General features: G+C 37.3%; 1 protein-coding gene across 2 annotated transcripts in view; it reads left to right on the forward strand.

Moving 5' to 3' along the window:
- BTAF1 (B-TFIID TATA-box binding protein associated factor 1) overlaps nucleotides 1-24669 on the forward strand; it is a 113480-nt gene that overhangs the window by 25977 nt on the left and 62834 nt on the right. The window contains exons 4-12 of one of the 2 annotated variants that reach the window (XM_066238421.1): nucleotides 491-637; nucleotides 8079-8242; nucleotides 10011-10147; nucleotides 12683-12812; nucleotides 13092-13160; nucleotides 22261-22350; nucleotides 23176-23271; nucleotides 23368-23544; nucleotides 24210-24350. In XM_066238421.1, the coding sequence (XP_066094518.1) occupies nucleotides 491-637; nucleotides 8079-8242; nucleotides 10011-10147; nucleotides 12683-12812; nucleotides 13092-13160; nucleotides 22261-22350; nucleotides 23176-23271; nucleotides 23368-23544; nucleotides 24210-24350 (1151 nt within the window). Of the gene's footprint in view, nucleotides 1-490; nucleotides 638-8078; nucleotides 8247-10010; nucleotides 10148-12682; nucleotides 12813-13091; nucleotides 13161-22260; nucleotides 22351-23175; nucleotides 23272-23367; nucleotides 23545-24209; nucleotides 24351-24669 lie in introns of those variants that run through there. The other variant, XM_066238422.1, reaches the window with a different exon arrangement.

The raw sequence follows: 24669 nt of genomic DNA on the forward strand, positions 1-24669 counted from the left end.
TATTGTATACAAATTTCAACAAGGAAGAAATGCTACAGAAGCATGTAGAAATTTATTGAAAGTGTTTGGTGAAGGTACAGTTTCTGATAGGACATGCAGAAGATGGTTCAAAAAATTCGAAACAGATGATTTCGACCTTTCTGATAAACCACGTTCTGGGCGACCATCTTTGATCGATGACGATGTTGTTAAGACCATGTTGGAGCAAGATCCTTTTCTGACAACATCAGAGATCGCAGAAAGGCTTAATTCAGCTCAGCAAACCATTTCAGACCATATTTGGAAGATAGGATTGGTGTGGAAATATTCAAGATGGGTGCCACATGAATTAAGTCAGAGAATTTGTATTTTGTTTTATTCCAAAAACGGACAGAACTTTCCAGTAGACCTTATATTAACCATCTACTACAAGTAATGCTATTTTCTTTCATTTTACATTTTGCTCAAATTACATATTTGATCAAATTAAATATTTTTAACCCTCATCTAGAACCTACTTCAGAAAGTGCTATGGAAGATTCATCTACTACTGATCGATTGAATTTTGACAGATTTGATATATGTAGACTGTTACAACATGGAGCATCACTGTTGGGATCTGCTGGTGCAGAATTTGAAGTACAAGATGAAAAATCAGGTATGTAGATCTATAGAAAACTCTAGGAAATTGTATTATTATTATTATTATTTTTTTTAGGTGAGAGGAGGGGAGATAGTGAGGCAGACTCCCTCATGCACCCTGACCAGGATTCACCAAGCAACCCCATCTGGGCCTGATGCCCAAGTACCAAGTTACTTTTAGCACCTGAGACTGATGCACTCCAGTGGAGCTGTCCTCAGTGCCCAGGGCCACACTGAAGCCAATCGAGCCATTGGCTGTGGGAGGGGAAGAGGGAGAGACGAGGGAGGGCGGATGAAGCAGATGGTTGCTTCTCCTATGTGCCCTGACTAGGAACCGAACCTGCGACATCCATATGCCAGACCAGTGCTGTATCCATTGAGCAACCGGTCAGGGCTAGGAAATTGTATTTAAAAGTAAAAACTCTGCCTGTGACTCTAATACATAACCAGGATTGGAAACCCCAGTTTTTTGGAACTCAGTTTTAAATGCTGGTAATTCACAGCATGTTGAACAGTGCTTATTTAAAACCCTCAAATTAGGTTCTCTTGAAATGTTCATCTGTGTTAGTCTTCGCGTATGTATGTGAAAAACACATCCTGATTACTATTTTGGGAGGTGGTGTGAGTTTCCTTTACATTTGTGTAAGTGATTTTTCCCAGTAGGACTTGCTTTGTGTCCCGGGAACAAGAGGACTAATTTTGAGCCTAGTGTTTTTCCCTCTGGCAAGAGCAACCTTAAATTTTTAAAAATATCTTTATTGAGCCTGTCCTGTGGTGGCACAGTGGCTAGATCATTGACATGGAGTGCTGAGGTTACCAGTTTGAAACCTTGGGCGTGCCTGGTCAAGGCACATACAAGAAGCAACCAGTGAACAACTGAAGTGAGGCAACTATGAGTTGATACTTCTCGCTCCCCCTTCCTGCTCTCCTCTCTGTAAAATCAGTAAGTACAGTAAAAAAAATAGCTTTATTGAGATATCCACATTTTATATAATTTACTCATTTAAAAACTATGTCAGTGGTTTTTAGTATATTCAGATATGTGCACTCAATCTTAGAATATTTTCATTACCTCAAGAAGAGACCCCATATTCTTTAGCTGTCACCCTTTTATCCTCCCACATCCTTTCCTCACCTTCCCAGCCCTGAGTGACTTTCTATCTATCTGCCTATTCTGGACATTTCATATAAGTTGAGTTATAAATATGTGGTCTTTTGTGACTGGCTTCTTTTAGCAGAATGTTTCCACGTTTATCCATATTGTATATTCAGTACTTATTTTATTTATTTCTAAATAGGTTTTTAAATTCTTTTATTTTTTATTCAGTGAAAGGAGGGGAGGCAGAGAGACAGACTCCTACATGCACCCCAACCAGCATCCAGCCTGCAAGCACACCAGAGGGCAATGCTCAGCCCATCAGGGGCATTGCTCCATTGCTCAGCAACGGAGCACTTAGATGAGGCGAAGGCCATGGAGCCATCCTCAGCACCCTGGGCCAACTTGCTCCAATCGAGCCATGGCTGGAGGAGGAGAAGAGAGAGAAGCGAGAGGAGGGAGGGATAGAGAAGCAGATGGTCGCTTCTGTGTGCCCTGACCAGGAATTGAACTCGGGACATCCACATGCAAGGCCAATGCTCTTCCACTGAGCCAACCGGCCAGGGTCTCTAAATAGTTTTTATTACTGTCACAGGTTATATTTGCTTTTTAATTGTGCTAAAATATAGAGAACATAAAATTTATTATCTTAACCATTTGTAAGTTTACCTACTATTCAGTAGTATTAAGTACATTCATATTGACATGCAGCCAGTCTCCAGAACTTTTTTCATTTTGCAAAACTGAAATTTTATACTCATTAAACAACAATTCCCATTTCCCCTTCTACCCCCACCCCCTGGCAACCACTATTCTGTTTTTTATCTTTATGAATTTAAATACTCTAGGTACTTCATATAAGTAGACTCATACAGTATTTATACTTTTGTGACTGGCTTCCTTCAGTTAACATAATTTTCTCAGGGTTTATCCATGTTGTAGCATGTGTCAGAATTTTTCTTTTTTAGGGCTGAATAATACTTCACTGTGTGTTTATACCAAATTTTGTTTATCCATTCATTCATCCATGGACGTGGGTTGTTTCTACCTTTAATTTATTGTGAATAATGTTGCTATGAACATGGGTATACAAATATCTGTTTGAATTCCTGCTTTTGGTACTTTTTGGGTGTTTACCTAGCAGAATTACTGGATCATATGTTAATTCTATTCTTAGTATTTTTAGGAATTGTCATACTGTTTTTCATAGTGGCTATCCACACAAAAGAAGTAAAGTCATAATACTTATGACTTGTAGATCTTAGAAATAGCTGGAGGCTGGGCAGTACTCTGTCCCAGGTCATGACCGAGAAGGAGATAGAAATCGAGGTAGCAGTTATCTATTATAGGGTGGTTGGGGATAAGGTCACTGATTTTTTCACAGACTCAACTATAAGTGGTTATTTTAAAAGGTGCCCCGGGAAAAACAAAGTAGGAAGTTGTAATGGGAATCCTAAGCTGAGGCCCTAAATCTAAATGTCCAGATTCTGGGTATGAGGAGGGTTGTCATACTGTAAAATGCCTAGGCAGTAACTCAGAATAGCTGGGTTTTCATCACACTTTCAACACTTGTTATTTTCTGGGGGCTTGTTTTGTTTGTTTTTATTTGCCGATAGCCATCCTAATGATTGTGAAATGGTCTTATTTCATTTTATGGTTTAATAATACTCCATTGTATGGATATCACATTTTATTTAATTCCTTGGTTGATGACATTTTTGTTTCTACCTTTTTTCTATTATCTATAATGCTGCAATAAACATTTATGTACAAGTTTTTGTTTGGACATATGTTTTCATTTCTCCTGTGTTGATACCTATGAGTAGAATTGTTGGGTCATGTGGTAACTATGTTGTACCATTTATTGCATTACCATTCAGAGAAAATGCCAAATTCCTTTCTTTTTCAGGGTAGCCCTCCTGTTTTACATTCTACCAGCAGTATATGAGGGTTCTGATTTCTACATGTTTTGATAACAGTTGTTATTAACTGACTTTGATTGTAACCATACTAGTGAGTGTGAAGTACTGTCTTGTAGTTTTGATTTGCATTTTTCTGGTGACTAATAATACTGAATATGTGATTATTGCCTATTTGTGTATCTTCTTTGAGAATTATTCAGATCCTTTTCCCATTTTTAAGTGGAATATTGTTCTTTTATTACGAGTTGTAACATATTCTAGATACAAACTTTTTGTTTGATATTACAAAGATATCGTCCCATTTTATGGGTAGTATTTTTACTTTCATGATGGTATCCTTTGAAGCACAAAATTACTAACTTTGAAGAGGTCCAGTTTATCTTTTTCTTCTATTGCCAACTCTGAGGTCACAGACCCCTATGTTTTCTTCTAAGAGGTTTGTAGCTCTAGCTCTTAGTATTAGGTATTTGATCCATTTTGAATTAATTTTTCTATGAGTTGTGAGGTTATGGGTCCAGTTTAATTCTTTTACATGTGGCTATCCTGTTGTCTCAACATCATTTGTTGAAAAGAACTGTTCTTTGCACACTAAATTATCTAGCACCCTTGTTGAAACCAGTTGATCATAGAGAGTTTTATTTCTGGATTCTCAATTTTGTTCCATTGATATCTCGCGTATGCCAGTACCTCACTGTCTTGGTTACTATTGCTTTATAATAAGTTTTAAAATCAAGAAACATGGGTCTCCAACTTTGTTCTTTTTTAGAATTGTTTGGGATATTCTGAGTCTTTTAAATTTCTGTGTGAATTTTAGGATCAGTTTTTCAATGTTTGCAAAAAAGCCAACTGGTATTTAAAGGATTTGTGTTGACTATATATGTTTAGGAATTACTGCTGTCTTGACAATGATGCATGAACATGGAATGTTCTTTGATTTCTATCACCAATATTTTGTAGATTTCAGAATGTAAGTTTTGCTCTTGATGCCACTATAAGTAGAATTGTTCTCTTAATTTCATTTTTGGGTTGTTTTGCTTTTTTTTTTTTTTTTTGCGACAGAGAGAGAGGGACAGACAGGAAGGGAGACATCAGAAGCATCAAGTCTTCATTGTGGCACCTTAGTTGTTCATTGATTGTTTTCTCATATGTGTCTTGAGTGGGGGGTTCCAGCAGAGCAAGTAACTCCTTGCTCAAGCCAGTGACCTTTGGGCTCAATCCAGCAGCCGTGGTGTCATGTGTATGATCCCATGCTCAAGCTGGTGAGCCTGCGCTCAATCCAGCGATCTTGGGGTTTCAAATATGGGTCCTCTGCATCCCAGTCCAACACTCAGTTCACTCCGCCACCACCTGGTCAGGCAGGTTGCTGCTTTAAAACTTTTTTTCCCTCTGTTTCTTTTTTTTTCCTTTTTTCTTTTTTTTTTTTTACAGAGACAGAGAGAGAGTCAGAGAGAGGGATAGACAGGGACAGACAGACAGGAACGGAGAGATGAGAAGCATCAATCATTAGTTTTTCGTTGCGCATTGCAACACCTTAGTTGTTCATTGATTGCTTTCTCATATATGCCTTGACCGCGGGCCTTCAGCAGACCGAGTAACCCCTTGCTGGAGCCAGTGACCTTGGGTCCAAGCTGGTGAACTCTTGCACAAACCAGATGAGCCCGCGCTCAAGCTGGCGACTTCAGGGTCTCGAACCTGGGTCCTTCTGCATCCTAGTCCAACGCTATATCCACTGCACCACCGCCTGGTCAGGCCCCCTCTCTGTTTCTTAAATTGAGTATTTGTATTGCTTTACCCATAAGTTCACTTATACATTGTCTTATCTTTATTTAACTGTTAAGCCCATTCATTGATTTTTAAATTTCAGATATTGTATTGTTTAGTTCCAGACCTGTTTTTTAAATTAGAAAAGTAGCTTTATTGGCACATATTATATAATGCACTATTTCAGGTGTATGATTTTATCTATTTCTTTTTTTATAGTTTCTCTGTTGAGGTATGCTGTATTTTCATTATTGTGACAGTATCTTTTTTTACATTGAGTATTGTTAAACTTGCAGCTTAAGCTCTTGTCATCTAATTTCAATGTATCAGTCATCTCAGAGTTGGTCTCTATTAATTGTCTTTTATTTTGAGTATGGGTTACATTTTCTTGATAGTTTTTATGTCACTTATTTTTGTATTGTATCTCTCACATTGTAAATGCTATACTTGCAGGCTTGATCCTGTTATATTCTTCCAAAGAGTGTTTTGGTTGGTTTGTTTTTTGTTTTCTTGTTTGTTTTAGCATCAATTTAATTTGGCAAAACTCAGTTTACAGACCTCTTTGCAACAGCTCAAATCTCAGATCAGGTTTTAGCTTTAGCTAGATGGTGTGGAGTCTTCCCAGTGCATGAAAACAAAGGTCAGAATTCAGCCAAGATATGGCTGAGTTTACTATGAATTTGGCTTTCTCCATTCTGGTTTTTCTTTATCTTCCAGTAGTTAAAGTGACCCCTGACTCTTTCTTCTAGTTCTACAACAAGCCAGAAAGACTGAGGTTTATATATCCAATTTTTAACCCCACATACCATGGACTGGGTCCACTGTCAGGTTAAATGCTGCAAAATTGGAAAACTCACCCAATTGCCATACCCTTCCAGGTATTGACAGTCCTCCCAAGTATATGCCAACATTCATACTCTTTCCAGTGCCTTTGGGTAGTTTTTTTTTATATTTTGGCTAGAGTTTATCATCTTTGGAGGGTTAGTCCAATAACAATTTATTATTAGCAGGACATTAATATTTTAAAGTGTTATAATTTGCCTGACAGCGCAATGGATTGAGCATCAGCCTGGGATACTGAGGATCCAGACTGGAAACCCTGAGGTCACTGGCTTGAGCATAGGCTCATCCTGTTTGAGCGCAGGATAGTAGATATGACCCCACGATCTCTGGCTTGAGCTCAAAGGTCACTGGCTTAAAGCTTAACATTGCTGTCCTGAGTCCAAGGTTGCTGGCATGAGCAAGAGGTCACTGGCTTGGCTGGACCCCCCACCCCCGGTCAAGGCACATATGAGAAAGCAATCAGTGAACAACTAAGGTGCCACAATGAAGAATTGATGCTTCTCATCTCTCTCCCTTCCTGTCTGTCTGTCCCCTCTCTCTTTCTCTCATTATAAAAAGAAAGTTAAAAAATTTTCAATTGTATAAAGTTGTCTCTTGAAACTTAGCTGTTTTAAGTCCAAATTTTTATTTTTATTTATTTTTAAATTTTTGTTAAATGTTTATTTTATTGATTTTAGAGAGAAACGAAGGTAGAGAGAGAAACAGGAACTTCAGTCTGTTTCTGTATGTGCCCTTACTAGGGATTGAACTGGCAACCTCTGTGCTTTGGGACAATGTTCTAACCAACTGAGCAGTCTGGCCAGAGCCAAATTTTTACTTTTAAATTAATACCATTTGATTTGTTTTCCACTGACATATTATTGGTTTTACTTGGGACATTTAAAAATCTATCTACTTTTATGCCTATATGCTTATGCCTGTATGTTTCTCATACATGTTACTTGGGCTATTTAGACTATGTCATCTCAAATACATAAAGGCCACACTTGGAATAAGTATGTATTAGTTGAGGTCTTTTTCTGTCAAATAAAATCTAGATTTTTGGTTTTTTAAATGTAGATCTTTCAGAGAATGTACAAGATACAGCTATAAAATAATACATTTTCCCCCCATAAAAATAGATCTCATTTTATATATACAGTACTTGACAGTTGACAGTAGGGCAATATGGGAATCTCAAAACTCCTGGAGCTTTTTGTTAGAACACTATTTTCTACTCATGGTTGGGTAATAGAATTTATGACATGCAGAGACTGTGAGTATGGTTTGCTTATTTTCAAGAGGGGTGTTTTAATAGTTAAAAAGCTTTTACTTTGAGTTTGATTTTCATGTATTAGAAAACTTTTTAAGCAATAGAGACAGACAGACAGGAAGGGAGAGAGATGAGAAGCATTAACTCAGTTGTATCACTTTAATTGTTCTTTGATTGCTTCTCATACATGCCTTGACTGGGGTCCTCCAGCTGAGACCGTGATCCTTTACTCAAGCCAGCAACCATAGAATCATGTCTATGATACCACGCTCAAGCTGGCGAGCCTGTGCTCAAACTGTATGAGCTCACTCTCAAACCAGCAACCTTGGAGTTTCAAACCTGGATCCTCAGTGGCCCAGGTCAATGCTCTGTCCACTGCGCTACCACCTGTTTAGGAGTAGGAAACTTTTTTTTTTATTAAGTGAGAGGCGGGAGGCAGAGAGAGACTTTCGCATGCGCTCCAACCGGGATCCACCCGGCAACCCCCCTAATGGGCGTACTCTGTGCATCTGGGGCTGCTGCTCTGTTGAGTAGAAAACTTCTTAACTTATTTGAAGGAAATGTATTTCTTTTCTGTTTAAAGGTGAAGTGGATCCTAAAGAGAGGATAGCACGCCAACGAAAACTATTACAGAAAAAACTTGGCCTTAATATGGGAGAAGCCATTGGAATGAGTACTGAAGAACTGTTCAATGATGAAGATTTGGATTATACCCCAACTTCAGCAGCCCTTGTAAACAAACAGCCTGTAGGTAAAACCTTTGATTTTAAGTAATGATACAAAGGGTTTGCTTCATTTTTCTATGCAGTTGCAATTTAAAAAAAAATCCTGTCCTTAATTCTGTTTATTGCTGCTTAGTATCACCATAATGGAATATCTTCATAAATTGGATTTCTGTTTTTCTTTTTTCTTTTTTTTTTATAGAGAGAGAGGGACAGATAGGGACAGACAGACAGGAAGGGAGAGATGAGAAGCATCATTTCTTTGTTGTGGCACCTTACTTATTCATTGACTGCTTTCTCATATGTGCCCTCACTGGAGGGGGTGGGGCTACAGCCAAGCGAATGACTGCATGCTCAAGCCAGCAACCATGAGGTCATGTCTCTGAGCCCACACTCAAGCCGGCAGCCTCAGGGTTCCTCATTTCCCAGTCTTGACACTCTATTCATTGCACCACTGCCTGGTCAGGCATAAATTAGATTTCTGATGACAGATTTTAAAGAGCCAGAAGTTCAATCTACCTTATAGAGGCTGGACTGTTAGATAAAAGTTGTGGTATACCTTTAGGAGACTCTTATATTGAGGGATCCTAGTTTCATCAGTTATTCTTTTCTTTGTTCTTTAGTAAAGGGAAAAAAAAGTAAATGTGTAGAGTTGGACACAGTAAGAGCTTTCACAGTCAAAAATGATACTAAGATATTTAGAGCTGTGATTCTTTAATTTATTGTAGAATGGTCAATTTCAGTTGAATCTTACTCAGTTAAGGGCAGGAAGGATTTTTAGGCTTGGGCTCAAAGCATTTCTAATTCACAACCTTTAGAATATCTCCATGAATGAGAAGAGATTAAAAACAGGTAGTGAGTGCTTAAGAGGAAGGGAACTCACAGGGTAAGTTGAGTATAGGATACAGACAGGAACAGAGAGAGATAAGAAGCATCAATCATTAGTTTTTCGTTGCAACACCTTAGTTGTTCATTGATTGCTTTCTCATATGTGCCTTGACCACGTGCCTTCAGCAGACCGAGTGACCCCTTGCTCGAGCCAGCGACCTTGGGTCCAAGCTGGTGAGCTTTGCTCAAACCAGATGAGCCCGCACTCAAGCTGGCGACCTCGAGGTCTCGAACCTGGGTCTTCGGCATCCCAGTCTGATGTTCTATCCACTGCGCCACTGCCTGGTCAGGCCTGGCTATAATTATTTTTAAACATATATTTTCTAGCATATGATAGTTATCAGTTTCTGTCATTGACATTCTTTATTCTTACAATTTTTTGTGGGTATTACAGTTATTTTGAAATCTCATCTCTTCAGAGCTCTCTCTGTGGTTTAGTATAGAACATTTATGCCACATCCGTGACATAAGAAAAGTTTAGGAACACATGAACATCTTTTGGGAATTGGAAAAATAGGGAAGAAGGATGAAGAGAGTGAAATTATGGCACAGCCATACAACAGAATAACATGAAGCTGTCAAAAAAGAATTTGATCAGTACTGGCTAGGTAGCTCAGTTGGTTAGAGCATCGTCCTGATACACCAGGGTTGTAGGTTTGATCCCCGGTCAGGGCACACATAAGAATCAACCAATGAATGCATAAATAAGTGGCACAACAAATCGATGTTTCTCTTTCTCTCCCCCTCCCTCCCTTCCCCTTTCTCTAAAATAAGTAAATAAGTTTTTGTAAATGTGATCAATTTGTGTATATTGAAATATATAGGCTTAGTCCTCTTTCGAGGCTGAGACTGTAGATATTTATTTTAACTTCTGAAGTTCGAACTCTGTTCTTTTATTCTTTTAGACTCTCCAGGCTGCTGAATTGATTGACTCAGAATTTCGCGCAGGAATGAGCAATAGACAAAAGAACAAAGCTAAAAGAATGGCTAAGTTATTTGCAAAACAGAGATCCAGGGATGCAGTAGAAACTAATGAGAAGAGGTAATAATCTTTTTCTGCTATTCATTTAAAACAATAATGCTTTATACCTTAAATCGGTGTCTGCTTGATCTCTGAAAACATTTTGCTGACATTGTCTCTGCCTGCAGAGTATCGTTTGGATTGTCTTGCTCAACTATCAGAGTATTTGCTATTATTAGGGACTAGGACAACTTCCCAGAAAAATCCACATATGCAGATGTTTTTTCTTACTAATTATGCACTCCAAGTGAGGGCTGAAATGCATTCCAGGCAGAGGCAACACTGTGAATGCCTTAATCATGTAATATTCAAGAAATAGAAGGGCATTATGGCTGGGATGAGTGGACGGAAACAAGAGTAATAAAGAGTGAAGTCACAGAGATGATGGTGTAGGGCCACAAGTTAAAAATACTGTATTAGTAAAATGAGAACTATTACATTTTTAAGTCACCTGATTCATAGGCTGGGAGCTAAACCAAACAGCAGATACAGTAATCCAGGCTTGTTTACCTAATCCTGTTGTAGGAAAAACTCCATAGTTTTTCCTCACATTCTTAATGTGTTAATAAAAGTGGTATCTATGCATAGATTGGAGCAGCATTTCTCAAAGAGTATTTCAAAACAATCCCTTTCAGAAGTGTTTTGAGGGGCTTGTTAAAATGGAGATTGTGGAGCCCCAGTCAGCCTTACTATAACAGACTTTTTAGTGGTATTCAAGAAATGTTTGAGTAAATGATGAATTAAACACAAGAGCCTATGATAATAAATGTTTGTTGCAGATGACAGCCCTTGTTCATTCCATTCATTTAAAGCTAAAAAAATAAGTGTTTACAGTGTTTATTTAAAAGCCAGGCACAAAGGAGAAAAAATAATAAACATGCTACTTGGTATAAAATTTTGTATGGAGTTTTATTTTCTAAGTATTGAATCTTTATTGCTTGTTAACTACAGGAGTTTTTCTTAGCAGCTCATTAGAATCACATGGTAACCTGGTAATTGTTTCCACTGATTTTTATTTATATAAATACTTTTACCCAAATGTTTGAATATTGGAAATATTAGACCTTATTTTTCAGAGTTGTGATTTATTTGTCCCACAGATATTTATTGAATATCTCCTGTGCTTGACCCTCATCATACAGTAGTAAATAAGATAAAAGATTTCTGCCTTTGTGGAGCTTACATTGTAGAGGGATAGATGAGGAACAAGATGAATAAGGAAATCATATGTTAATGATAAGAATTAAGAAGGAAAAGAGATAAAGCAAGTAAAGAACATGTGAAATGTTTTGTAGATAGAGCTTAAAATTTAAATAGACAGGTTAGGGAGGGATTCACAGAGTTGACTCTTCAGTAAAGATCTGAAAGAAGTGAGGATTCTGTATTTGGAAAAGATATTCCATATACAGGAAATAGCAAATGCTGGAAGTATAAGCATGCCTTCAAAGACCATAAGGTGACCAATGTGGCTAGATTGGAAATAATTAGGGTAAAAACAATAAGGACTGAGATTAGAGGAGCTCAGATTTCTTTTTTATTTTATTTTTTAATTTAGTGACAGGAGGGGAAATAGACATAGACTCCTATATAAACCCTGACTGGGATTCACCCAGTGTCCCCCGTCTGGGGTCGATGCTCTGCCCATCTGGGGCTATGCTTGCAACTGAGCTATTTTTAGCACCTGAGGTGGAGGCTCCACAGAGCCATTCTCAGCACCCACAGCTGACGGGCTTGAATCAGTCAAGCCATGGCTGCAGGAGGAGAGAGAGAAAAATGGGTAGGGAGAAGGAGCAGATGATCACTTCTTTTGTGTGCCCTGACTGGGAATTGAACCTGGGACTTCTACATGCCAGGTTGATGTTCTACCACTGAGCCAAGTGGCCAGGGCCAAGGGAGCCTCAGATTTCATTTGTCACTTTATGGAAAATATAGTTGGGCAAACAAATTACACTATTGAGATGGAGGGAAAATAGAAACTTTAATGGTGCTAATTTGTTACTTCCCATTAAATCTGAATAGTTTTACTTGTCTTCTCCTTTATAATATTTTGTTAGAAGATTAGCCTGAATATTTTTGGTCTTTTAGTCATAAAATAACATTTCCTCAAATTTTCTGGACACATTTTTCATTGATAAATTGTCTTAACTCTTGTTTTTCAAGAATTAGTAAGAATATGGTGTATCATCACTCAGTGTATTACTTTTCTCCTGGGTACTTTAAAAACCTAAAAAAGTTACACTGGTCCATATTTAGGTTGTTAGACCAAGGGAGTTTAAAAATAAAACCAGAGAGGAAGAATGAAAGACTTGTTAAATTTGAGATCCAATTGGAAAGCAAGAATTCATTGACTATTTTTATACTCGTCAATAAGAGTAATAGCATATATGTTTGCTCAAGAAGTTTAAGTTAAAGTTAACTTTAGTTATTTGATACATGAAATTACAAGTAAACGATATAAGCAGAATATGACAAGACATTTGTTCAAATGATGGATTCTCTTCATTGTGTTTCACATTATCCTTATTCATGTTTTAAATGGTGACTTTTATTTTTTAGCAATGATAGCACTGATGGGGAACCAGAAGAAAAGAGACGAAAAATAGCAAATGTTGTTATTAATCAGTCTGCAAATGATTCCAAAGTCTTGATTGATAATATTCCAGACAGTTCTTCCTTAATTGAAGAGGTACTATTGAAATGCCCTAAGTTTCCTTTGAAATTGTTTATAATTTTTTCATATTAATGTATCAATATTTAATAATCTGTCAATTGAAAAAATTTAAATCTTCATTAATAAAATAATTCATTCATTAATAAAATTTATTAATAAAAACTTATTAATTTTTATTTATTCATTAATAAAAATTTTAATATTTAAAAAAAATTAAATCTATTATTATTAGACCTCCAAATAAAAATAGACCTTTTTAATTAATAGTAATTTTGTTTTTGTTTTCTTATTTAGACAAATGAATGGCCTTTGGAAAGCTTTTGTGAAGAACTTTGCAATGACCTTTTTAATCCTTCCTGGGAGGTATGATTTCTTTCCTTTTTTTATTAAGGTATTATTTTTAGTTAAATCTGTTTTACATATTTTTTATTTTATATTGGGGTGACATTGATTAATAAAATTATGTAGGTTTTAAGTATAGTTCTGTAATACATCATCTGTGTATTTGTATTGTATTGTGTGTTCACCACCCCAAGGCAAGTCTCCTTTTAGCACTGTTTATTTCCCCTTTTTTACTCTCTTCTGTCCCTTTTCTTCTGGGTCTGTGAGACAAGTGGTGTTTTTTTTTTCTTGATCCTTTTAACATTTTCACCCAGCTCCCAACAATCCACCTCTCTCACAGCTGCCAGTCTGCTCTCTGTATCTGTGAAGCTGTCTCTATTTTGTTAGTTTATTTTGTTCATTAGATTCTAAATGTGACTGAAATCATATGGTACTTGTCTTTCTCTGACTGGCTTATTTCATGAACTTAGCGTAATACTTTCCAGGTCCATCCATGCTGTCTAAAAAGTTAGATTTTCTTTTTTATGGCTATAGTACTCCACTGTGTAAAATGTACCACAGCTTTTTCATCTACTTATCTACTGATGAACACTTGGGCTGCTTCCACATCTTGGTTATTTTATTTTATTTTATTTTTTATTTATTTATTTTTTTTTTCCGGAAGCTAGAAACGGGGAGAGAGACAGTCAGACAGACACCCGCATGTGCCCGACCGGGATCCACCCAGCACGCCCACCAGGGGCAACGCTCTGCCCACCAGGGGGCGATGCTCTGCCCCTCCGGGGCGTCACTCTGCTGCAAGCAGAGCCACTCTAGCGCCTGGGGTAGAGGCCAAGGAGCCATCCCCAGCGCCCGGGCCATCTTTGCTCCAATGGAACCTTGGCTGTGGGAGGGGAAGAGAGAGACAGAGAGGAAGGAGGGGGGGGTGGAGAAGCAAATGGGCGCTTCTCCTATATGCCCTGGCCGGGAATCGAACCTGGGTCCCCCACACGCCAGGCCGACGCTCTACCACTGAGCCAACCGGCCAGGGCCTGGTTATTTTAAATAACACTGCAGTGAACATACAGGGTGCATATATTTCTTTTGAATTAGTGTTTTGGTTTCTTCAGATATATTTCCAGAAGTGGAATCCATTTAATTTTTAATTTTTATTTTTTTTATTTTTGTGAGAGTGACAACAAGACAGAGAGAGGGACAGATAGGGACAGACAGACAGGAAGGGAGAGAGATTAGAAGCATCAATTCTTCATTGTAGCACCTTAGTTGTTCATTGATTACTTTCTCATATGTACCTTGACCAGGGCCGGGGTGGGGGCTACAGCAGAGTGAGTGACCCCTTGCTCAAGCCAGCGACCATGGGGTCATGTCTATGATCCCACAGTCAAGCCAGCAACCCCACGCTCAAGCTGATGAGCCTGTGTCAAGCCAGATAAGCCTGCGCTCAAGCCGGTGACCTTGGGGTTTCGAACCTGGGTCCTCTGCATCCCAGGCTGATGCTCTATCCCAGGGTTCCCCAAATTTTTTACACAGCTGACCAGTTCACTGTCCCTCAGACCGTTGGAGGGCTGGGTTATAAAAAAAAAAAGCTATGAACAAATCCCTATGCACATTGCACATATCTTATTTTAAAGTAAAAAAACAAAACGGGAACAAATACATATTTAAAATAAAGAAAAAGTAAATTTAAATCAACAAACTGACCAGTATTTCAGTGGGAACTATGCTTCTCTCACTGACCACCAATGAAAGAGGTGCTTCTTCTGGAAGTGTGGCAGGGGCCAGATAAATGGTCTCTGGGGGACGCATGCAGCCTGCAGGCCGTAGTTTGGGGACCCCTGCTCTATCTACTGCACCACTGCCTGGTCAAATTCATTTTTAATTTTTTGAGGTAACTCTATGCTGCTTTCCTCAGTGGCTGTACCAGTCTGCATTCCCACCAAAAGTATATGACAAGGGCTCCCTTTTCTGTATATCCTTGCCAATACTTGTTTATTTATTTACTGATGAAAGCTATTATTTTTTATTTTTATAAGTGAGAAAAGCGGAGATAATGAAACAGACTTCTGCATGTGTCCTGACGGGGCAATGCCATCTCAGGCCGATGCTGGAGTACTGAGCTATTTTTAGTGCCTGAGGCTGATGCGCCTCAGCATCCAGGGCCACGCTTGAACCAATAGAGCCACTGACCGTGGGAGGGGAAGAAGGAAAGAAGTGGGGGAGAAGTAGATGGTCACTTCTTCTGTTTGCCCTGACCAGGGATTAAACCCAGGACATCCACACGCCAGGCCAACACTCTATATACTAAGCCACCAGCCAGGGCTGAAAGCCACTCTGACAGGTGTGGGGTTCTTTTTCTCTTGTTTTTTTTTTTTTTTTTTTGAGAGGGTGGGGAGAGGGAAATAGATGAGAAACATCAACTCATAGTCGCAGTATTTTAGTTGTTCATTGATTACTTCTCACATATGCTTTGATGGGGAGGGTGGGGGCTCCAGCCAAGCCAGTGATCCCTTGCTCAAGCCAGTGACCTTGGGCTAAAGCCAGTGACTATGGGATCATATCAATGATCACACACTATAGCCTGTAATCTCGTGCTCAAGCTGGTGAGCCTGCACTCAAGCTGGCGACCTCTGGGTTTCAACCTGGAACCTCAGTGTCCCAGAATGACACTCTATCCACTGCACCACCACTGATCAGACTCATTGTGTTTTTAATTTGCATTTCTCTGATGATTAGTGATGTTGAGCATCATTTCATAAGTCCATTGACCATCTGTATGTCCTTTTTGGAAAAGTGTCTATTCAGGTCTTTTGACCATTTTATAATTGGATTTTTTGAGGGAGTATAGAGTTTATAACTTCTTTATAAATTTTGGATATTAACCCCTTAGCACGTATCATTGGCGAAGATGTTCTCCCATGCGGTGTATTGTCTTTTCATTTTGTTGGTCTCCTTTGCTGTGTGAAAACTTGAGTTTGATGTAGTCCCATTTGTTTATTTTTTTCTTTTGTTTTCGTTGCCTGAGTAGATATGTCAGGAAAAATATTTTCATGAGAAATGTTCAAGATTTTATTGCCTATGTTTTCTTCTAGGACTTTTATGGTTTTGAGTCTGGCATTTAAGTCTTTAATCCATTTTGAGTTTATTTTGGTATATGGTATAAGAAGGTGGTCTGGTTTCATTTTTTTACATGTATCTGTCCAATTTTCCCTACACTGTTTATTTAATAGATTATCTTTATTCTATTGTATGGTTTTGCTTCCTTTGTTACATATTAATTGACCATAAAGGCATGGGTTTATTTCTGGGCTCTCTATTCTGTTCCATTGATTTGTATGTCTGCATTATGACAGTACAATGCTATTTTGATTACTATGGGCTTAGTAGTATAGTTTGATATCAGGTAGCATGATTCTTTCAACTTTATTCTTTCTCAGGATTGCTGTGGCTATTCAGGGTCTTTTGTGGTTCCATATAAATATTTGTCCTCGTTCTGTGAAATACACCATCGGTATGTTGATAGGAATTGCATTGAATCTATAGGTTGCTTTGCATAGTGTGGACATTTGTTTTTCTTCTTTTTCCAAGTGAGAGGAGGGGAGATAGCAACACAGACTCCCACATGCACCCCAGCCGGGATCCACTTGGCAACCCCCTTCTGGGGATGATGCTCTGCCCTTCTTGGGCCATGCTTGCAACTGAGCTATTTTTAGCACCTGAGGCGGAGGCTCCACGGAGCCATCCTCAGCACCTGGGACCAAAATGCTTGAATCAATCGAGCCATGGCTGAAGGAGGAGAAGAGAAAATGAGAGAGAAGGGGGAAAGAGAGGGGTGGAGAATCTGATGGTTGCTTCTTCTGTGTGCCCTGACCAGAAATCGAACCTGGGACATCTACACACTAGGCTGATGTTCTACTACTGAACCAACCAGCCAGGGCCAGTGTGGACATTTTAATGATGTTAATTCTTCCTACTCATGAATACAGTATATGCTTCCACTTATTTGTATCTTATTCAGGTTCTTTCTTCAGTGTTTTATAATTTTCCAAGTATAGATCTTTTACATCCTTGGTTGAATTTATTCTTAAGTATTTTATTGTATTGTATTGTATTGTATTTATTATTTTATTATTATTATTTTTGCAAGAGAGATAAGACAGGAAGCTTCCACTTATTTGTATCTTCTTCAGGTTCTTTCTTCAGTGTCTTATAATTTTCCAAGTATAGATCTTTTACAGTCTTGGTTGAATTATTCTTAAGTATTTTATTGTATTGTATTGTATTTATTATTTTATTTTTTTTTTTTTTTGCAAGAGAGATAAGACAGGAAGAAAGAGAGATGAGAAGTACCAATTTCTGGTTGCAGCACTTTAGTTGTTCATTGATTGCTTCTCATATGTGCCTTGACCAGAAGCTCCAGCTGAGCCAGGGACCCCTTGCTCAAGCCAGCAACTATGGGGTCATGTCTGTGATCCCATGCTCAAGCTGATGAGCTTGTGCTCAATCCAGTGACCTTGGAGTTTTGAACCTGAGTCCTCAGTGGCCCAGGTTGATACTCTATCCCAGGTGTTCCCAAACTACGGCCCATGGGCCGCATGTGGCCTCCTGAGGCCATTTATCTGGCCCCCCGCTGCACTTCCAGAAGGGGCACCTCTTTCATTGGTGGTCAGTGAGAGGAGCACTGTATGTGGCGGCCCTCCAACGGTCTGAGGGACAGTAAACTGGCCCCCTGTGTAAAAAGTTTGGGGACCCCTGCATCCACTGCATCACCGCCTGGACAGGCTATTTTATATTTTTTATGGAGTTGGAAATGGTATTGTTTTCTTAGTTTTTCTTTCTGATAGTTCATTATTGGTGTATAAAAATACAACTGACTTCTGGATATTTATTTTATATCCTGCTACTTTACTAAATTCATTTATCAGTTGTAGTTATTTTTGTGGAATCATTAAGGTCTCTGTATATAGTATCATGTCATCTGAGAATAATGACCTTTTACATCCTCCTTTCAATTTGGCTTTTATTTCTTCTTCTTATTGCTGTGGCTAGGACTTCCATTTCTATGTTGAATGAGAGTGGTAAAAGCAGACATCCCTGTCTTGTTCCTGATCTTAAGGGAGATTTTAGTTTCTACCCTTGAGTATGATGTTGGCTATGGGATTGTCATATATGGCCTTTACTATGTTGAGGTATGATTCCTCTATTCCCATTTTGCTGAGAGGTTTTTATCATAAATGGGTGCTGAATTTTATCAGATGCTTTTTCAACATTAATATGGTCACGTACCTTTTAGCCTTTGTGTATGTGGTGTATCGTGTTTATTGATTTGTGGATATTTCACCCACCTTGTATCTCTGGAATAAATCTCACTTGATCATGGCATAGGATCTTTTTAATGTATTGTTGGATCCAGTTTGCTAATTTTGTAGAGGATTTTAGCGTCTGTGTTTATCGGAGATATTATAACCTGTCATTTTCTTTCTTTGTAATGTCTATCTGGTTTTAGAATTAGGATAATGCTGGGCTTGTAAAATTTGCTTGGAAGTCTTCCCTCTTGAATATTTTGAAATAGTTTGAGGATAGGTGTTAGTTCTTCTTTGGACATTTGGTAAAATTCACCTGTCACACCATCCATTTTTTTTGTTGGGAGTTTTTTAATTACTGCTTCAATTTTGTTAGCTGTAATCTGCCTATTCAGATTTTCTGATTCTTCCTGATTCAGTTTTGGAAGATTGTATGTTTTTAGGAATTTATCCCTTTTTCTCCAGATTGTCCAATTTGTTGCCACATAGTTCATAATATTTTCTTACAGTCTTTTCTACTTCTTTGGTGTCAGTTGTTACTTTTTCATTTCTGATTTTATTTATTTGGATCTTCTCTCTTTTTTCTTGAATCTTAAGATAAAAGGTTTTTTGAAATTGTTTATCTTTTAAAGAACCAGCTCTTGGTTTAATTGATTTTTTATATATATATTTTTTAGACTTTATTTCTGCTTTGATCTTTATTGTTTCATTTCTTCTACTCACTTTGGGTTTTGTTTGCTGTTCTTTTTCTAGTTTCTTTAAGTGTAAAGTTAAATTGCTTGAGATTTTTCTTTTTTCTTGACATAGGTCTGTGATGCTATGAATTTTTTTCTTAGGACTGCTTTCATTGTGTCCTACAGATTTTGGGTTGTGTTCTTGTTTTCATTTGTTTCAAGGTATTTTTTTATTTATTTTTTGATCTCATTGTTAACCCATTTATTGTTTAGTAACATGTTATTTAGCCTCCATGTCTTTGTGTGTGTTTCAGGTTTTTTTTCCTTGTGTTTGATTTCTACATTCATACCATTATGTCAGAGAAGAGACTTGATATGATTTCAGTCTTCTTAAATTTATTGAGACTTGTTTTGTGTCCTAACATGTGGTCTATCCTAGAAAACATCCCATGTGCTCTTGAAAAGAATGTATGTTCTGCTCCTTTGGGTGAAATGTTCTGAAGATAATCAATGCAATCCATATGATCTAGTGTGCCATTTAAGGCCATTGTTTCCTTGTTGATTTTCTGTCTGGAAAATCTATTTATTGAAGTCACAAAGGTGTTAAAATCCTCTAATATGACTGTATTACTGTTGATCTCTCACTTTATATTCTTCAAGATTTGCATTTTATACAATTAAGTGCTCATATGTTGGTGCATAAATGTTTACAAGGGTTATAGTCTTTTGCTGGATTGCTTCCTTTATCATTATGTATTGTCCTTCTTTGTCTCTTATATAACCTTTGTTTTAAAGTCTATCTTGTCAGCTATAAGTATTGCTACCCCAGTTTCTTTTTCATTTCCATTTGTATGAAATATCTTTTTCCATCCCTTTACTTTTAGTCTCTGTATATGTCTTGTTTTCTTATCCATTCAGATACTCTATGTCTTTTGATTGGAGACTTTAAGCCATATACATATAAAGTGATTATTGATAGGTATGCATTTATTACCATTTTATTCTTTTAACTCTCTTGCTCTGTTTTTCATTTTCTTCTTAAGACCCTTTAACATTTCTTGTAATACTAGTTTGGTGGTAAAGTAGTCTTGATTGTAGTTCCTTGCTTTTCATCATTTTGAATATATCATGCCAGTGCCTTCTGGCTTACAAAGTTTCTGTTGAGAAATCAGCTTGATAGTTCTGTGGGAGCTCCCTTGTAGGTAACTAACTGCTTTTCTTTTGCTGCTTTTAAGACTCTCTTTTTGTCGTTAACCTTTGCCATTTTAATTATGATGTGTCTTGGTGTGGGCCTCTTTAGGTTCATCTTGTTTGGAACTCTCTGTGCTTCCTGGAACTGTGTATCTTTTCCTTCACCAGGTTAGGGAAGTTTTCAGTCGTTATTTCTTCAAATAGATTTTTTATCTTTTCCCCCTCTCTTCTTCTGGTACCCCACTGATATGGATGTTGTTATGCTTTATGTTGTCCCAAAGGTCCCTTACACTATCCTCATTTTCTAAATTTTTTTCTTGTGGCTACTCTGATTATGTGTTTCTGCTACATTTTCCTCCAAGTCACTGATTCGATCCTCTGCTTCATCCAACCTACTGTTTATTTTCCCCAGTGTATTCTTTACTTTATATAGTGTATTTTTCATTTCTGACTGGTTCTTTTTATGGTTTCCATGTCCTTTTTTCATGCTTTTATAGTTCTAAGTTCCTTGAACATCCTATGACCATTTTAAAAAATTATATCTGATACAGATATAATTTGCTTGTCTCCATTTCATTTATCTCTTTTTCAGGAATTTTCTCTTGTTCTTTTATTTGGGACCTGTTCTTTTATCTCATTTTTGACTGCCTCTTTGTGTTTGTTTCTATGTGTTAGGTCAGTCTACTATGATTCCCAGTCTTGGCAGGCTGGCCTTATGTAGTAGGTGTCCTGTGGGATTTATTGGCACAGTCCCCTTAATCACCAGAGCTGGGTGCTTCAGGACTGACCTCTGGGGGTACCCCTGCAGCTGAGATATTTCTCTGGAATTTCAGCTGTAGCCCATGGGAACGTGGCCAGCTCTTTTCATGTCTCTGCCCTTCCTACCAGTCTCACTCTCTACAGTTTCTCTCAGCTTTATTTTTTTTGTTAAAGAAAGAAACCATGTCAAGCACAACCTGTTTGTCATGGTTCTTGTTCTTCCCTTGTGTCCTTGGGACCACTGCTTAAGGAAGGCATGTAGTATTACTAGGTAGAAAACTGTAGACTGATTTTTACCTTTCATATCCTTTTTGTTTTATTTCTCTAATGACTTGTTTGTTTCCTTTTACTATAATACAAAGACTTGTATTTCCAAGACAGTACAAAGTACCTTTGGAAGTGGACAATTTTGACTAAGAGCAGTAGTTTCCACACCAGCTTTTTAACCTCAGAAATTTATTTCTTCAAAGAAAATCTTGAACAGGTCCCAATATGTGAAAGAGATGAAAGTGAAGTCCCTCTGGTTGAGGTTGATAGTTGGTGGTCTCAAACCACTCTGTTTCACTAGGTTGGCCTCTGGGCAATTTAAAAAACACTTATTTGGAGTACATTTCAGCATCCTTTCTGCTCCATGATGTACTTCTGTTTGAAACTTCAGCTCATATGGGTCTTGAATAAGTGGATGCAGTGTCAGTTGCCTGTTTTCCTTACTTCCAAATGACACTTCAGAAGGCCACAGGTCTGTGGTGAAACATTACTCATGAAATACTTTATTTGACTTGTATTTCTTTTACACTTCACTGGTAGCTTTAGAACTTAGTTTTGATACATGTATTTCTAAAATATTGATATTGGGGTTATAAAGAACAATATATGATACTTTCTTTTTTAGTGTGGATAATGCTGAGTGCAACTAGAGGGTAGAGAAAGAATAGCCAAGTGGATAATATATATTGAGAGGGTTTTAGAATAGCTTTTTACTTAGCTTGATTTAAAAAACATTCCACATAACCAAAATTATAAAATTTATATATGTAATTCTCCTGAGTTAATAGAAGAAAAGGACATTCTTGTGAAATGCCACTTAATTTAATATAATTTTTTAAAAATCTAACATTCTCTGTTCAAATTAAAGAAAAGATAAACTCAGTTTCTTCAGCACTTAACCTCTGGCATTTGCTTCTTGGTTCTTTTTAGGTTCGACATGGTGCAGGCACTGGACTTAGGGAAATCCTCAAAGCTCATGGGAAAAGTGGTGGTAAAATGGGAGATAGCACTTTAGAAGAGGTAAGTGTTGTAACACAATAATTATTATCAAGTTTCAGTATCTGGCTCTTTTTCCAAGTTAGAAAATTAACAAAGCATGTGCCATGAAGTAAAAATGAGAGGTAAATAAGTAAGTATGGAAATGTGATTATGAGGGGAAAAGTAAAAAGGTTAGGAAGAAGTTTATTTATAGACAGGAAGAATGAGTCCTAAGGAAATATGTTCAGAAACATTAAGTGAAAAACTATATAGAAACAAGAGTATTTGAGCAGAATATAATGGATTGGGAAGTGAAGTGAGATGAATAAGCGGATAGTTTAGACATCAATGAGCAATATGATTGGTGCGTAGCATGTAGCCTCTGGTAATAGGAGATATAGTAGATAAATGACAGATATAATTGATAGTTTCTTAATTTCTCTTGGAGAGCAAGTGATATAATAGAATTCATGAATTTTAAAGAGTTTGGTATAGTATATCTGAATCTAATAAAGAAGATGTGGCCTGACCTGTGGTGGTGCAGTGGGTGAAGTGTCAACCTGGAACACTGAGGTTGCCAGTTCGAAACTCTGGGCTTGCCTGGTCAAGGCACATATGGGAAGCAGCTACTACGAGTTGATGCTTCCCACTTCTCCCCTCTTTTTCTCTCTCCTTTCTCTGTGTCTCTCTCCTCTCTCTTTAAAAAAAAAAAAAGGTATTAAAGATTGCAATTGGGACTCTAATGTATTTTGGTTATTGTTCCTACAGCTAAAATAATCTATCTCAATATTTTAGTTTTTGTTTCCCCAATTCCCAGTACAAAGTGTGATCTTTGTTTGTTACTAAAAAATGATTGTTTAACAACAGATGATTCAGCAGCATCAGGAGTGGTTGGAAGACTTGGTTATTAGACTCCTTTGTGTTTTTGCCTTAGACAGATTTGGAGACTTTGTTTCTGATGAAGTAAGTATCACCTAAAGGGTACTTTGCCCAATCAAATTTAAAATTCAACAAAATAAGTTTTTTGCAATAGGAATTTTCTTCCTTTCTCCTTTGTAGGTGGTGGCTCCAGTTCGTGAGACTTGTGCTCAAACATTAGGTGTGGTGTTGAAACACATGAATGAAACAGGAGTGCATAAGACTGTGGATGTGCTACTTAAGTTACTTACACAAGAACAATGGGAAGTTAGACATGGTGGTCTGCTAGGAATAAAATATGCTTTGGCAGTTCGTCAGGTAAACACTCCAGTTTTTGAAGCATATAATGAGAGAGTTTTTCCCCTTAGTTTATTTTCATTAATTATATGAAATGGATATACATTCATAGTATTACAGATAAGTCAGTCCTTCAAGATTTGCTTTCTTTAGGTAGTGCCATAGAGATAGATGATGCTTATAAGAATTTAAGTTTCATAGAAGACCCAATTCTAGGTAAGTTTCCATTGTGTCTGTCACAGGAGTGGCCTCTGAAGGCTGGCTCTATTGGGTAAGTTAAAAAGAGAGTAGACTAGAATAAAGAAAAGCAGGAAGGAACTGGCTTTACTTTTTTAATTTTCTCATACCCTTTTTGACTAGCAGTGGGTTGAATGAGAAACAAGTTCAGTTTCTAGTAGCAGGGCTATGTATGTATGTGTGGTCATACAGAGAATTCATACCTTGAGAACATGTTTTGATGTTTTAAATCACACTGAATAATAAAGTATTTGATACTGTTATAGTATTTTTCAAATAAGATTAGCTGCATAGACTTCCATTGATGTAATTTTTCTTTTCTGTTTATGTGATTCTTTTTTAATAAATAAAATTGGAATTTATGTTTTTATATGGCAAGTTTAATAAAATATTTAAGCACAATATTTGTACTACAGAAAGTTAATATATTTTGATGTACTGTTTTACAGGATGTAATTAATACTTTATTGCCTAAAGTTTTAACTAAAATAATTGAAGGACTCCAGGACCTTGATGATGATGTCAGAGCTGTTGCTGCAGCATCATTAGTACCTGTGGTAGAAAGCCTTGTGTATCTTCAGACACAAAAGGTAAATTTAGTATTTTTGCATATACTTTCTGTTGATTGTTTACATTTGGTGTATAAAGTATTAGGAAAAACCTTGAGTACTTTTTTTCGTCCTTCGTCTTCCATTTTTCTTAAGACAGCTATCTGATGTAGGCAAACCTAATTATACGTTATACTTGGGAAGAGCGAATTGTGTCTGTTTTTCTACTTCACATTCATGTATGTATTATGTAGGGAACTTCCCTGGGAAAAAAAATGCAAACGTTTTTTCTTTATTTTACTCTTGGTTTTTAGACATAGGAGATTTTTATTTGTTTTGACTTTGTTATTTTAGCTTTTGG

The sequence above is a fragment of the Saccopteryx bilineata genome, chromosome 7, assembly GCF_036850765.1.
Source record: "Saccopteryx bilineata isolate mSacBil1 chromosome 7, mSacBil1_pri_phased_curated, whole genome shotgun sequence".
Taxonomy (NCBI): domain Eukaryota; kingdom Metazoa; phylum Chordata; class Mammalia; order Chiroptera; family Emballonuridae; genus Saccopteryx; species Saccopteryx bilineata.